General features: G+C 40.2%; 6 protein-coding genes across 6 annotated transcripts; 1 reads left to right on the top strand and 5 right to left on the bottom strand.

Moving 5' to 3' along the window:
* Window positions 1-1,315: 1,315 nt before the first annotated feature.
* Window positions 1,316-3,351, bottom strand: TOT_020000444 (conserved hypothetical protein; the record flags this gene model as incomplete). The annotated part of the gene is made up of 6 exons (XM_009692188.1): window positions 1,316-1,550; window positions 1,648-1,969; window positions 2,081-2,377; window positions 2,513-2,779; window positions 2,828-2,918; window positions 2,983-3,351. The coding sequence occupies 6 exons, from the start codon at window positions 3,349-3,351 to the stop codon at window positions 1,316-1,318; spliced, it is 1,581 nt and encodes a 526-aa protein (XP_009690483.1).
* An 849-nt stretch (window positions 3,352-4,200) lies between these two features.
* Window positions 4,201-6,443, bottom strand: TOT_020000443 (conserved hypothetical protein; the record flags this gene model as incomplete). The annotated part of the gene is made up of 7 exons (XM_009692187.1): window positions 4,201-4,491; window positions 4,588-4,783; window positions 4,813-4,935; window positions 5,099-5,229; window positions 5,391-5,557; window positions 5,804-5,883; window positions 5,947-6,443. 7 exons carry the CDS (start codon window positions 6,441-6,443, stop codon window positions 4,201-4,203), a joined length of 1,485 nt encoding a protein of 494 aa, XP_009690482.1.
* A 198-nt stretch (window positions 6,444-6,641) lies between these two features.
* Window positions 6,642-7,911, top strand: TOT_020000442 (uncharacterized protein; the record flags this gene model as incomplete). The annotated part of the gene is made up of 2 exons (XM_009692186.1): window positions 6,642-7,039; window positions 7,179-7,911. 2 exons carry the CDS (start codon window positions 6,642-6,644, stop codon window positions 7,909-7,911), a joined length of 1,131 nt encoding a protein of 376 aa, XP_009690481.1.
* Window positions 7,912-8,107: 196 nt separating this feature from the next.
* Window positions 8,108-9,085, bottom strand: TOT_020000441 (oxoglutarate/malate translocator protein; the record flags this gene model as incomplete). Its single annotated transcript, XM_009692185.1, has 1 exon — window positions 8,108-9,085. The coding sequence occupies one exon, from the start codon at window positions 9,083-9,085 to the stop codon at window positions 8,108-8,110; it is 978 nt and encodes a 325-aa protein (XP_009690480.1).
* Window positions 9,086-9,644: 559 nt separating this feature from the next.
* On the bottom strand, window positions 9,645-12,222 carry TOT_020000440 (uncharacterized protein; the record flags this gene model as incomplete). Its single annotated transcript, XM_009692184.1, has 2 exons — window positions 9,645-9,817; window positions 10,038-12,222. The coding sequence occupies 2 exons, from the start codon at window positions 12,220-12,222 to the stop codon at window positions 9,645-9,647; spliced, it is 2,358 nt and encodes a 785-aa protein (XP_009690479.1).
* A 439-nt stretch (window positions 12,223-12,661) lies between these two features.
* Window positions 12,662-14,596, bottom strand: TOT_020000439 (transducin beta-like protein 1; the record flags this gene model as incomplete). Its single annotated transcript, XM_009692183.1, has 4 exons — window positions 12,662-13,694; window positions 13,737-13,950; window positions 14,072-14,412; window positions 14,532-14,596. The coding sequence occupies 4 exons, from the start codon at window positions 14,594-14,596 to the stop codon at window positions 12,662-12,664; spliced, it is 1,653 nt and encodes a 550-aa protein (XP_009690478.1).
* Between the last annotated feature and the right edge of the window lie 65 nt (window positions 14,597-14,661).

Here is a 14,661-nt window from a genome sequence, read left to right as displayed (position 1 = left end):
ACGACAAGTACATATACACTCTGGCAAGGTGAGTAGTAGTAACGACAACGCCATGTTGGCAATGACGGCACACGGGTCACAAGTGCACAGTATTAGAAGCCATCGACAAAAATTAACTTACTTTCAGGGTAAGTGCTATTCGAGGCAACGACATCAGCTACGGGGTGCCGTTCCTGGACCACTACATACTCAACAGTAAGCCCCCAAAGGACTACATGACAAGGTACGCACAATAGTACACCAGCTACGGTTACACACTATGCTAGTTATAGTTACACCTATGATAGTAGTGTTGACCAATGCACTATATATCTTAATAGATAACTAGTTACGACAACACACACTGACCATTTGTAGATTTTCTGGCATACACTCGGGAGACCTCGCTCTGAAGTCGTCAATGCACTGGTTGACCACCCAGAAGATTATATACCTGAAGCTGAGATACTTGATAGACAATGGCTGTAAGGTCATAGGACACGGACTGGAGCAGGACTTCAGGATCCTCAACATCTGCGTGCCGAAGGAGAACATCATAGACACAGTGGAGTTGTTTTGGATACCGGGAAAAAGGTACCTGTCGCTTCAGTTTTTGGCATACTACGTGCTGAACAGAAAGATACAGGAGTACGAGCATGACTCAGTGGAGGACGCAAAAACAGCATTGCAACTGTACAAGTAATTTACAGATAAGCTTTATTGATAGCAATAGTATAGTTAGCGTGCACTAGAGTAGTTGCTACCACCGGTGGCAGCAGTGTATTCAATTACGTCAGCACCGCCAATATTTGTGCAGTTACAGTATAAATATATTAGTGCCTCCACTAACAGCCACTGTAGGATGTACATCAACTATAAGCTCAACAAGAAGCTGGATGTCGTGATCAACAAACTCTATGAGATTGGATATCAGACTAACTGGACGTTGAAGTAGCCTCAACGGACCTGTGTATGTCAATTCCACAGCAATGCATTCAGTAGATTTTATTACACATTGTCCGCATTATGTGTTTATTTTAGCCTATTGCCCATGGTATGTAAATGAATTAGCCTATAATCAGCCGTACTCGCAATGTCAAACATAAAAATTCACGTGCTTACAACGCACACATACACATATATAAATTCACACACATATATATATTAATACATATATGTAAATTCACACGCACGAAAACAAAATGCAAACACTCAGATACGAACAAAGTCCACAAACAATAGAATGAGGTCTAACACATACGTTCCATTTTGAAGTCAGATTAGTGAGTTGCTAAACTGATCATAAGTTCGAGGGCCTCATGACCTCTGAAATCAATTAATAAATTCTAAACTCACCCATTACAATTTGAACTATGGCGTACACGACGTACGACACAGACGTGTAGATAAGTATCTTCTCAGTGGTTATTTCACCGCCGGGGAACCTCAAGAGGAAACTGAGCCCAAATATGACGAACGCGTCGACCAGTGTGATGAAGGTGCCCACGAAATCAAAGAGCTTGTATGAGAGAGGATGGTTAGAAATGTTATACTGAAGTATTGAAGAGTACCTGTAGACAAGTGTTAGTAAATGGGACTAAGATGATACAGACTACGGGTACTATCATCAGTGTTCATAACGATCAGAAGTGGTTAAGTATGACTTACGTGATCTTCGGCAGCGTCGTGAACATGAAAAACAGAAAAAGCGACACTGAGAGCAGTGTCAGCGACAGCCATTTAAAATACGGCAGGTCCTCGAACATGAGAGACACTGGGAGGAGCAGCACTGCGAACGAGCTGAAGAGGAGACACTTAATGATGGTGCCTGGCTTCGAGCGGTACAAATTGTCACTCGAGTCGTTTTTTATCTTGTTCGTTATGTAAATGCCGTAGATGCTCGTACCCAGCTTACTGAGTGATATGAGACACACGCAGAACAGGTTAACTCCACTCGTGCCCATGTTCGGAAACCACTTGTTGTTATACGCTGCAGTATCATTAGTCGGCGTGCGATGAACACTATTATCTAAGTCACGGCACCAATTCATGGATCTGCCCCCAATTCTAGCTAAGTGTGTACACAACCATCCAAACATACCCAATTGTGGTATTATCAGCAGGTAAATCGAGTTTTCATATGCTGTTTCGAATGAAAAATATAGCAACTTCCTCATCAGGTGCGGCTTCATGAGCATTATCTTGAACCCGTCCCTGTTGTCCTTCAGCTTACTGAAGAACTCGCTCAGCACTGAGAACAGCGACAGGCTCAGGTTCCTGGCGTACGCCAAGTACTGCGACGACTTTATCACTGGCATCCCAAAGACGTAGAAGGTCAGCGAGACCATCGACAGCAGGAAGAACACGAGGTCAAACACCCCAATCAGTATGAACTGGTCTACAAGGATTCATTAGTTCATTGAATACGGGTGCAACTGCTCATATTCATACTATGGCCAAATAGCAATACACGCGCACACCCGCAGCCGCATAGGCAGTCAATGTGCGTTTTTGCGTGCGTTAATAAACGTACCTCCAAGGTCAGTATTACGATCCAGCAGCATGATGAGGAGTCCCAGTGGCACTGAGACGAAGATGAAGGAGAAGTCAAAGACCATCTGGTACACGTTGTTCATGTGCTGGTGCAGGCTGTCCGGCACAATTATGTCATACTGGTGCGATATCCTGTCCACTCCCTCGTAGTCAAGGTCCACCGTGTTTGACAGGGAGACCTGGAACCCGTCCACCACCATCAAAATCACAAACAGCACCCAGAACGGCCTCTCCATCGAGTACGTTTCTGCATTCAGATTAGTTTTCGTCTCGGCTGGGTACCTATACAACTTACGCGACGCTGAGTAGAACAGCGGTATGAAGACTGACCATATCACCAGTCTACACATTGTGGTGACGCACAGAAGTTTCCTGATGTTCACGACCTGCACACGATTTTGGGCACGCCCACTAGTATTCTCAGCGACTACCTATTATCACGTAAAATACCTCTGCTATCAAATTTGCCACGAACGACCCTAGGATCAGCGCGACGTTGAACGCGCAGCGTGTAACTGCCAGTCCGTAGTACGAGCTCGTAAAGTTGTTCACCAGCACTCCTATCATGCTCCACCAGACTGCCGACTTCGTCACGTTCGCCAGCTGCCCGTAGAAGTAGCTTTTGCAGATACTCGTGTTGTCCACTCCGTTGCGCGTGCTCGCCGTGTTCCCGTCGAACATTGAGTCGTAGGTGCCCTCGACTGGCAAAAGTATGTTTTCGTTATGCGATAGGCTGCTCGATCCAAATGAGCTTGAGTTGCCGTACGAGGAACTGTCTTCCTCCAGCAAAGGAGCGTTTAGCACATCATACACAGCCATTGCTTTACCTTAGTTTTTCGAACTGCAGCATATAAAATCTACCAAATGAGAATAGATTAACATAAATTTACGTCTTTTAAACGCACTAATACTGTACAGATTCAAATTTAGGACAAAACTGCTTAAAATTATTGACTTTGACAACTATGGTACAAACTAACACAATAAACTAGCGTACTCAATCAGTAAAATAGTCTATATTATGTCACATCTACATTACTAAAAATAAATATGTTACATCTGTGATTTTTATTTGTTTGTTTATTTTTTATCATTGACGTACTGATGATCATATTGGGTATTAAAATGTGAATGTGAATTAATAAGAATTAAACGACTATCTACACATTAACCTCAACAATCATCTTAATTAATTTAAATTAATTTACTGACTAAAATTTGTCTTGAAAATATGAATATTTAATTTACACATATCAGTATATTTTCTTTTGCTTACACTTTTTAGTACAGCCCCTGAATCAAGGATAGAATCATCCCATATACACATATTGTACCTGAATACTCTTTATATATACAAATTAGACCTGAAATCCTTTAAAGTCTAACCAGATGCTATTTTGGAATTATTCTCACAAATAAAATCTTTCTCAAGCTATAAACGTTATAGCTAATACAATAATTTACTGTGTATTTAATATAAGGTAATAATACTAATATAAAATATATTCATTGTGATCAAATTATAATGATCACTTGCTTCACTAATGATATATGCAAATGGACCTAACACATTTTGGATTCTTTACTAAATTTAAATATATAACACAGCTTTATAATATTTGAACTTATATTCAATAATTTCTAATAATGATACATGAGTTTTTAAACTCAATTTATTAAAGGTTCATGGGGTAAATAAAGAGACACCCGGCCTCCGTGCGGGGCCATAGTGGGTAAATGCTTGGGGGACAGAAGTTCATACCTTCTCGGCCTCTTGGCTAAGATCAATTTGTAGTACCTGTTCTTATCAGCGTGATAGCTGATACGGGTCCAACTGGACTCTGTATTATCACGACTATTTTTCGTTGGGTGAAGAGGTTTCTCGAGCTTGCTCGTCTTCCTCTTCTTGCGTTGCCTTCCCCTTACACCTCCGGGATGCGCGGTGCACCCTAACCAGCCCTTCGGGGCTAACAGACAAAAAGTTCAAGTCTTTCTAGATAGATATGTAAGCGAATGCTAAATTATTTTAGCTTCTTGGCGTCGCTGCCCTCTAACTGGTCCACTTTGTTTACTCGGTAACCTAGGAGTGGGTGAGAGTTGTCTAGTTGGGAGTGTGATAAGGGTGTGGTGAGTATACAGTGGAAATAGCAGATGCACAGAATAAAACTGGTGCGTACCTCCATATTTAATCAGCTGCATCATTGGTCGCTTGAGGAGCCTGGCAGGCTTACAGAATTCCTCAGTGTCGCCCCTAAGAGTAGTGAGAAGAGGAAAACGAACCATAAAAACATGGCGTTCATCAGATGGTGAGTGTCGATATTGTGCAGATGCATGAACTGACGAATGGTGTACTTCACGAGGAGGTCAACGACCTCGTCAGAAACATCGTCCTCATACATTACCCTAAAGAGATATGAGAAGAGGATAGATTAATGAGTATAACAAAACAAATAGAGTGATAAGATAATTAGAACAAGTAGGAAAACTAGAACGACAAAACTATAGATAAAACAAAATCAATGAGAACAGAAACAATGAATATAACAACTAGAAGATAAAAACATACTTCTTGAAGCAAACGGACATCTTGTAAGGGTACAAGTATCCGTCCTCAGTACACTTTTGTAACTCAGCAATAAACTTAACCATGTGGTTCTGAGTGTTCTCAAACTCAGCCCTAAATCGGAACTCAGGAGTCTAAAGGAAAATAAGAGAGAGGTAAACAAAGGTGTGATCAGTGATTGATATGTTGAATAATTGAATGGTATGATGAGGTAAAATGAGATATTGAGATTGATGTAGCATAGAATCGTAAAATACAAGTCTAAGTACAAATGTAGCATAGCAACGTAAGGTACCTGTCTGAGGCCAAGCCAGTCCTTGATTAACTTGTAAAAAATCTTTAAAAGGTAACGGTTCAAGAGAACGCCCTCAGGAATCTCCCTCTCAACACGACGATAAAGAAGCCAGACGTGCAAAGTTAAAAAGTAGGCCCTCTTGTTAAACCCCTCACCAATATCGAACACTAGAAAAAGAGAGATAAACAGATTAGGAGATAAAAAAAAAGAAAAAATAGAAGTAGATAGCATTACCTGAGTAAACTGAGTATAAAATGATTAACAAGTTAGCTGTATGATATGTGTATATATGAGTTAACTGTGTATAAGTGAGTGTAGATATACGGTAAAAGTGTATGCTATGTGTATAAATAAGGTAACTGTATGCTATGTGTATATATAAGGTAACTGTATAAGTGAGTGTAGATAAATACCTTTTGTAAGCTCCTCATTTTCAAGGCGCTCAACACAAAGGTGGACCATAGTAGAAGCAGGTTCGTAAAGGTAACCGTCGCTACAAACAAAGTAAAATAGAGAAAAAATAAAGAAAAACAATAAAAATAAAGAAAAAACAAACCCAAAATGCTTAGTTAGCCTCTCAAAGAGAGTTGGAGGATCAGGGTTGGGAAAAGGGATGAGGAACTTGGAAGACTCCTGGACAGAAATGTCGCTGATAGGGTCGTCCAAAATGTGATTTGAATACTCGAGAGCATCCTCAGGGTCGAAAGAAAGAGAGTAAGTGTCGAAAAAGTTTAGAGGATGCTCCGATGGGTCCACAGGCCGAGAAAGCTTGGGCTCTGAAGAAGGAGTAGGTGAAGAAGGGAAAGTACCTGGTTCTGAAGACTGCGTCTCAGACTTTAACTTGATAGAATCAGTGGAATAGAAGTGGTAGTGTGATGATGTGTTACAATCACGTGTTTTGAAGTGGAAGGTAGCCTTGGGCTTGGTATAATTGCGATGATTGTTGATGCCAATGGTTTTAGGCCAAATCGGCCGACAAATGGAGCAATTGATGATATCAGGCTTTATAAAATTTAAATCTCTAAAAACACTTAAATATTTTACAGAATTCATGGTATTAAGCGAAGTGATTTAAATTTTAACACACAGGTGGAATCTTGGTGGTGTTAGTTTTTATTATGTAAAGTGGCCACACTTATTTAATTTTTTTAAATGAAACAATGCAATTCACTCTCACTTTAATGTAAATAAATAGAAGAGCCGTTGTTTATCTCTTAAAATTATTTGAAATACCAATGTTGCAAGTATGTAATGAACGTGAAGATCACGAAAGATGTTGCTAAAACAATTTCTGAACTAGTATCGATTAAGAACGCAGAGTCGTTTCCCAGATATCAGACCCCGTTTGTGGACTACTTGAGAGTAAAGTGTGTAGCTGGAAGCGGCGGATCTCCACTTGAGAACACGAACAGGTCGAAGAAGTTGAACGGGCCCGGTTATGGAGGACACGGAGGCAGCATATACTTCAAATCGACACATCTGGTCCACGACTTCCTGCACATCGACTGTAAAATACGCGGAAAGGACGGAGGAGATGCCTTTGGGACCAGCAGAGGCCTCCACTCGTCCGACACAATAATCAACGTGCCGCTGGGCACGATCTTGCGGAAAAGAGTGAGGGTCGACGACAGAACGAGATGCATATTTTGGTAGGAATTATTTTACGAAGTGTAGTAAGGCCGCAACAATATTGAACTAGCTAGCTGTACTATACTACATTACACACGGTTACACTGCGTGTTGTTGTATTGTCGTTCCATAATTATCACACTTGCAATAGTAACGTAGGCACCAGTTCCTCAAGCAGGATGAAAAACTGCTAGTCGCCCGCGGCGGCAGAGGCGGCCTGGGACCTTCGAGCTTCAAGAAGCACGACAACAGGCTTGCGGAGGTCGGAGAGTCGATAAAAGTGGAGCTGGAACTGCGGCTTTTCAACGACATAGCCTTCGTCGGACTCCCGAACAGCGGAAAAACGTCGCTCATCAGCTCGCTGACCTCGTACATGACGAGGATAGGGCCCGAGGAGGGCTCCACGACGCGGCCTCACGTGGCCGTCGTCAGGTTCATCGACGGCGTTGAGATCCGCGTGATGGACCTGCCGCCGCTCTCCGCAGACACCGAGCGGAGCATGGCGAACAAAATCACCAGGCACCTCTACAGGTCGAAGGCAGTGGCCTACGTCATCAACGCCTCCGACGACTGCGACCACTTCGAGACGCTGGCCTCGCTCCGGCAGCTCGTCAGGGACGCGAAGACCTTTGACGAGTCCAGGGCCGAGATGGTGATAATGACCATGTGCGACAAGATTCACAGGAACGTGCTGTTCAATCTGGACAGCCTGTACTACAAGCTGCTGGACTCGCTGCCGCACCTGCAAATAGTCGCCACCTCCGCCACGCACCGACTCGGCCTTGAGAGGTGCGTGAACACCATGCGGGACCTGGTACACCCTAGACATGTAACATACAGTAGGCGAGAAGTTGTTGAAAGTTACGAAATTAAGCTTTTGACTGCTAACTAATATTTTAAACCTTTCTTACCCCTTATAACCAGTGATTTGTGTTAAAGCCGGCCAGTCTTGTGACTTGTAATTGTGCTATGATCTGCTTTGGCTTAACAAAGGGCAAGTTTAAAATATAGGTTGATTATTGTGCACACTTTCCAACCACTGGCCCTAATTCATCAGGCGCTGTCTGCAACTGGCGCTTATACGCGTGTTACTCGGCCACTTGTTCGACCTTCGCCTGGAGCTTGGGCGGAAGCTTCGGCTTCGACCCCGGCTTGCCTCCCTTCAAAAACTTCGTGAACGTGTCCATGAGAATGAGGGTCAGCATCGCGTGCGGGGCCACCCTCACGTAGTAGGTTGCGTACGAGGAGTAGAAGCGCAAAATGCCGCCCTCCGAGTAGTTCCGGATGATGCAGTCCATGATGCCCTTGTACGCGGTGCCCTTCTGGTTCTGCTTCTGCATACACGTCTTCACGTAGTCGAAGGGGAGGCTGAAGGTGACTGCAAAGAAGCCTGCGACTGCGCTCGACAGGCAGGTGTGCAGCAGTGTCCCCTCCTTGATGTACTTCGCCAGCACCTCCTTGCTCTGGTCGAAAGACGAGAGCATGCCCAGGTTCAGGCTCACTGCGCGAACCACTGTTGGCAGGGAGCCCCTCCACAGGTTCAGGATCCCCTCCTCCTTGACGATCCTGTAAATGGTGTTGAAGAGGCTTGTGTAGTTTTTCCTCTGGTCTGCGCTCACTGTAGCATCCGATTGCATCCTCACCAGAGCCAGGTCTGCGGGATTCCCAACCATCGCTCCCACAGCTCCGCAGAACATGCTCAGCGCGCACTTTTGATAAAAAGGTATCGTTTTTGTTTTATTTTTGGCCTTGATGTGGTCTGACAGTGACCTGAAGAGTCCCAACCTCGTTGTTGTATATAGAAGCTGACGCGCACAGGCTGCGTCCAGGCCCTTATAGAACGAGAGCATCCCTTCGTTTTTAAATATCATGGAAATCATGGTAAACGGTGAAACTGAGCCTCGCTGTGTTGCAGCATACACCTGGATTCTAACCTTAACCATATCTATCGGTTGAATTATCATGGTAGAAGTGCAGCCAGAGAGGCCTCCGAGGACGAAGGGTACGTAAGGATTGACGTACTTCCTAGCTTTTGGAGGAAGGAAGGTCAAGTTGTAGTCCGACATTGTTGAAGAGAGAATATCCGATATGAAAAGTACACTATTAAAAATATCAAATTATATGAATGAGGAAATCAAAAATTATGATAAATAGTTGAGAAATAAAATGATTTCATAGAATTCAACCAAAATTCCATTTATTTTATGGTGTAATTATCATCAATCTAAAAATATATTTCAAACTAATTTTTTATTATACTTTTAGCAAAATAAACTTAAACACAAGTCCAAATTTATATTTATTCAAATAGATTTTAATTTAAGTCTGAATTTCCATTAACACATTTCCATAATTAGATTCTTTGATATGTTATTTTGTTCTGAACATTTAAGTCAATTTGATCTTATTTTGAAAAGATTAAGTATTATCAATAAAAAATCTTTTAATTTTGCAAGACTCAAGTCAACATTTTATAAACATCTACATATTTATCAAGCGTTGATAAAAATAAATATGTACTAAAGGAATAAAAAGATTAATATAATTTAATTTATTAAAGAAAAAACAATGTAAACAATCCAAGATGAAAAAAAGAAAATTGGAATAATAATTATAATAATTAATTCAAGCTGTTTTGAATGTGTTAATTTTTTGATCAACGTAGTCTATGGCTTTATCGAGCGATGCTGATTTATTGATGGTAACAATTGTAGTATTATTGTCCAGTTTAGAAACTGACTTAGATATGATAACGGGGTCGATTTCGATTAGTGCGTCTATCCACTTTGATACTTGGTCTATATATTGATTAGTAATTGTATTAGTAACTAATAACAGTGTGTAGTTGGTAATTAGTAACAATAGTAACATCAGTGTGTAATTAGTAACAATAGTAACATCAGTGTGTAGTTGGTAATAAGTAACTGGCAATAGTAACATCAGTGTGTAATTAGTAACAAAAGTAACATCAGTGTGTAATTATCAATAGTAACATCAGTGTATATAAATAATGAATACCTTGTGTTGGCTTGCGAGTTCCATACTTTTTCATGAAGTCTACAAAAAACTCGATTTTAATATCAGGTGACATGTCACCAACGATTATTTCGAGTAAAACCTTAATGAACCATTTCATATCATTCCAGAAAGCTAAATCTTTATCACGTTCCATGTTAGTCTTCTTTTGAATCTCGCGTTGCTTTGCGTTCTCACGAATGCGTCGCATACCAGGAGTTTCCAACAAGTCAGGACACATAGGTGACACCATGTCCATAGTCTTGGCTCGTTTAGATGAACGGGTCACTGAGTTGGCACCTGTAATCTTGTATGACTTGTTAGGAGTATCATCCAAAAAGTCGTACATAACACTTCTCAGCAAACTGCGAACAGGTGTCTTGTTCATCTCTTCTTCAGTCTTATCATTAGGTCTCACTGGTGTTGTACCATCGAGCTTCATGGGAGTGAGTTGTGATAATGACCTACTCGAATAACGTTCTGAAACTAGTGGTCTACTCGAGGAACGTTCTGAAACTAGTGGTCTACTCGAGGAACGTTCTGAAACTAGTGGTCTACTCGAGGAACGTTCTGAAACTAGTGGTCTACTAGAATAACGTTGAGACAACAGTGACCTCGTAGGAGTACGTTGTAACAGTGGCCTTATAGGAGTAATCTGTGAATCATCCAGTAGCATAGATGATAACTGTGAGTTACTAAGTCTGTGTGGAGTGCCCAAAGAGTCAATAAATTTTCTTGGTGTTGAAAATGAACTGCCAAGTCTTAGGGGTGTCGATGAGTTTGATCGAGTGTTCCTGGGTGGAAGCTTGGCAATGGGTACTGGGATCTTATCCATCCTATCACACTCACACTTTAGTGTCCAGGTGCAAAGAATATTTTTGAACATGAAGCATGCTACTTCATAATCAGCAGTGGTGGAACAACTTACGAGATCAGGTCTGAGAATCTTTATGCTTAGGTCATAGGCCTTGGTGGTAGAATCCTTATACTCAAAAGAGTATTTCTTTAAAGTCTCGCCAGTTATGGTAACCCATTTGATGTTCACCAAGTTGGGAGCCAACCAGACCATTTGAAGTAAATTGTCCATTTTGAAAGTCCTCCGGGTAATGCGTTGAAGATACATCTTTACTACACGAAAGTAAGACTTCTCGTTCCGGATGGTTGATCTTTGAACAATAGTGCACATGTTCTTGAATTGTTTGTACATAATGTTAAACACATCAGGCAATTTTATTCGACCAATCTCTTCATAAGACAAGCTGACATTATACATGGGATTCGATGCCATCTTGCACATGTCTTCTATGTTGTCCGAGGCAAAGTTGTCGAAACTCTCAAAGTTGTGCAAATTTTTACCAACACGACTGATGCTCCTGCTATAAGATCTAATCGGAGTGACGTCCACACCGTAGTTAAAACGTCTCACTGATGAACCAGAAATGTCGTTTTGAGATGAGTTTATTAAACTAGCCAAACTTCTAACGGGACTCTGAGAGGCCGAAATTGAATCCTCAAATACTTCGTTCTCAAAGCGGTCAGTCCAGCAACGAGGAACACTCAAAATTTCAGGTGGGACATCCAAATCACTTTCTGCAAAACTAGCAACTGAGTTGTCAACAACCGGCTTCTTAAACTCAATGTCACTAATTTTTACATGAGGACGCTCAAAATGAGTGTAGTCTTCACGGAACAGCTCTAACTCTCTACCTGGTGACGTAAGAGACTTAATGGGAGTACGGGTCTCATTAGCTTTAGCCTCACTTTCCACGTAGTCCATAGATTCAAGGGGATCCACACAAGCAGCAAAGTCACTATCCATGAACGAAACACTAGACAAAGAATCATCCAAAGCGAAACTACCACCCTGCTTCTTCAACTTTTTCAAACTCTCATTCAAACCAGGCGATTTAGAACCAATATCAACAACATCATTCTTCACCTCCGATGAACCAGAATCATTCTCAGCCTTCTTCAAACTAGTGCAGTCAGTAGTAACTGAAGATATCTTATTCCCAAAACTAGCTGGCTTATCATCATCGTTGTTACAAATCGGAGTCGAAATATCACAAATGCTACCACAACTCGAGTTAAGCTGATTTGACTCTACACATTTGGTAGAATCACCAGACTCATCAACAGCTTCTGATTTATCTTTGTCAAAAGCAGTACTAGGTAAAAGACATTCCATCGCTAAATTAATATAATACAAATCAAAAAATACAAACACAGCTATGTTACAATCAAATCATAAGTTATATTCAAAATATATTACATTAAATAATATACATAACACACATATCAAACAACAGCAAACGTAACCAGTTACGCTAACAATATTCAAAGTACTCAAACATGTTATTAATTCAATCAAAACTAAAATACATCAACAAATTTAGTATTTATATATTTGATTCTATGTAAATATGTATACTTGTTACACATATATCAATTATGACCCCATAGATACAACGTTATTATAACTAAACAAAATAGACAACACTCAAATCTACACATAAATATACACATCCATTGCATACTAACAAAATATACAAATTTTAGATAAATCTAAGGTATATACTTTTAGAGGCCTACCACAGCGTTACCAAGTTATAAATGTGTAAAGTGATTTAATCAGATTGAATTGAGGAGAGTGTATTGAGAGGCACTATGAGTGTTCTCTGCAGATTAAACACGTTGTACAGGAGGTGTTGTCTATCTGCAGACCAACTAACATTAGTTGGTACCGTTTGATCGTAGAATGAGCATACGAGTGTAAGGTTTGGGAGCGCGTACATTTTAATGCTGTTTCCGTATGATCCTATCGCCACCAGGCTGTCGTTTGGTGAGACTGATACCGTGGTTGGCATTTGATCCAATGCAAGGGACATGACTAAGCACTCTGCAGCTACGTCCCAGACTATCATCTGCTTATCCATGGCTATTGTACATATTCTACAGGATGACTTTTCGAATATTCCTGAATACCAGGAAGCTCCTATAAGTTTAGCTTTGTGTCCACTTAGCAGTACCAGTTCGCCATCTACTTCATTTTCTTTTGGCTTATACACCTTGAATATTTCCGTATCATCCACCATTGCTAGGTACCTACCGTAGTAGTCCCACTCCATGAATGGCACATTGTTTACTGATGACAACATGAGTTCCTTACTTGAATCACTGGTAACATCGTACAAGACTAGATTTCCTCCCATACTGGTTGAGGATACTACAGTGGGTGACTTCCATTCGACATCTGTTACACATGTGGTATGGCTATACTGTTTAAACAGTTTAAATTTATTTTTGTCCACCTTGTATACCAGCACTTGTCCTGTTGCACATCCCACTGCTACGTAGTATGGCACATCTGCTGCATCAACCTCGTTCCAATATGCTCTACTTCCAGAAAAGGCCACTGCTGTCACTGCTGCTTCCACACGCACTGACGTCATATAATGTCCCTCCATTGACCACAAATTAACATTGCCATCCGAGTGACCTGTACATACTGCAACTCCATCTGGTCTCCATTTCGACGATGTGGTAACACCTGGATCATATTTATTCGATGATAGTTTAGCATGTGGTAATAGTATCTCACATATCGATGCCTTGCCATTGTCGTTTAATTTATATAAACTAGATGGAGCATCCACAACTCTAAACATTGTTATTATTATAATTATTAATAGTTGAACGTACATTTTTAAAACATATCCGGGATACGCTGGGTTAAAATGACAAGTTGTAGATAAGTTAGAACATTTGTATTCGAATAATTTGTGGTAACCGTATAGTTGCCATTTGTCTGATAAACGTCTCTGAGGAGGTCCCACATAAACTGGATGATTAAGTTGAAATAAACTACTGTTGCTCTCCAATATATCATCAGGTGTGAATCCAGTATTAGTCAAATCTAATTATTAATAAAAGTGTGTTAATTATGAGTAGTGTCAACTATGTAAATAACTACACACAATAATAACTATGTATGTAAGTAAATACACACAATAATAACTATGTATATAATAACGTACCGAATTCAGGTTTAACAGCAGAAGAGTTATTATTAACATTAGATTTATCGAGTTGATCTTTATCCTCAGTGTGAGTAAAGTTTGATTGCGATAGAGGTAATCCATGAGTCTGACCTAACTTTCGAAAACAGTTGTGTTTACGAAAAAATGAAAATGATTCATCACATAAAATCTGCTCTCCAGTTATATCATCAGTATGATATTCAAGATATATATAAATCATAGCCTTCTGCATAAATGAAACCAGAGCATTAGGAGGAATCTTATCAGCATGGTTACCATAAAAAGGATTAGTGTTAATACTAGCTTCCTTATTAAAACAAAAAGCAGTATGACAATATCTAAACATAATGACAAATCTCATATATCAAATATTTATGTAGTTATTAATATGTATGTGTATAAGTAACATGGTAAAAATGTATACATAATAACTAAATGTTATAATGTAAAAACAAACCCGTTCTCAATCAAATATCGATAAACAAGTAAATTAATATCATCAGATGATATATTCAATTTCATATTTAAATCATCAATATTCAAAAATTAAAACAATTAACAGTTATTAACATCATATAACAACACAT

Source organism: Theileria orientalis, chromosome 2 (genome assembly GCF_000740895.1).
Source record: "Theileria orientalis strain Shintoku DNA, chromosome 2, complete genome".
NCBI lineage: Eukaryota > Apicomplexa > Aconoidasida > Piroplasmida > Theileriidae > Theileria > Theileria orientalis.
The sequence above is the reverse complement of the archived record's forward strand: the minus strand, read 5'-3'. Positions and strand labels throughout refer to the sequence as shown.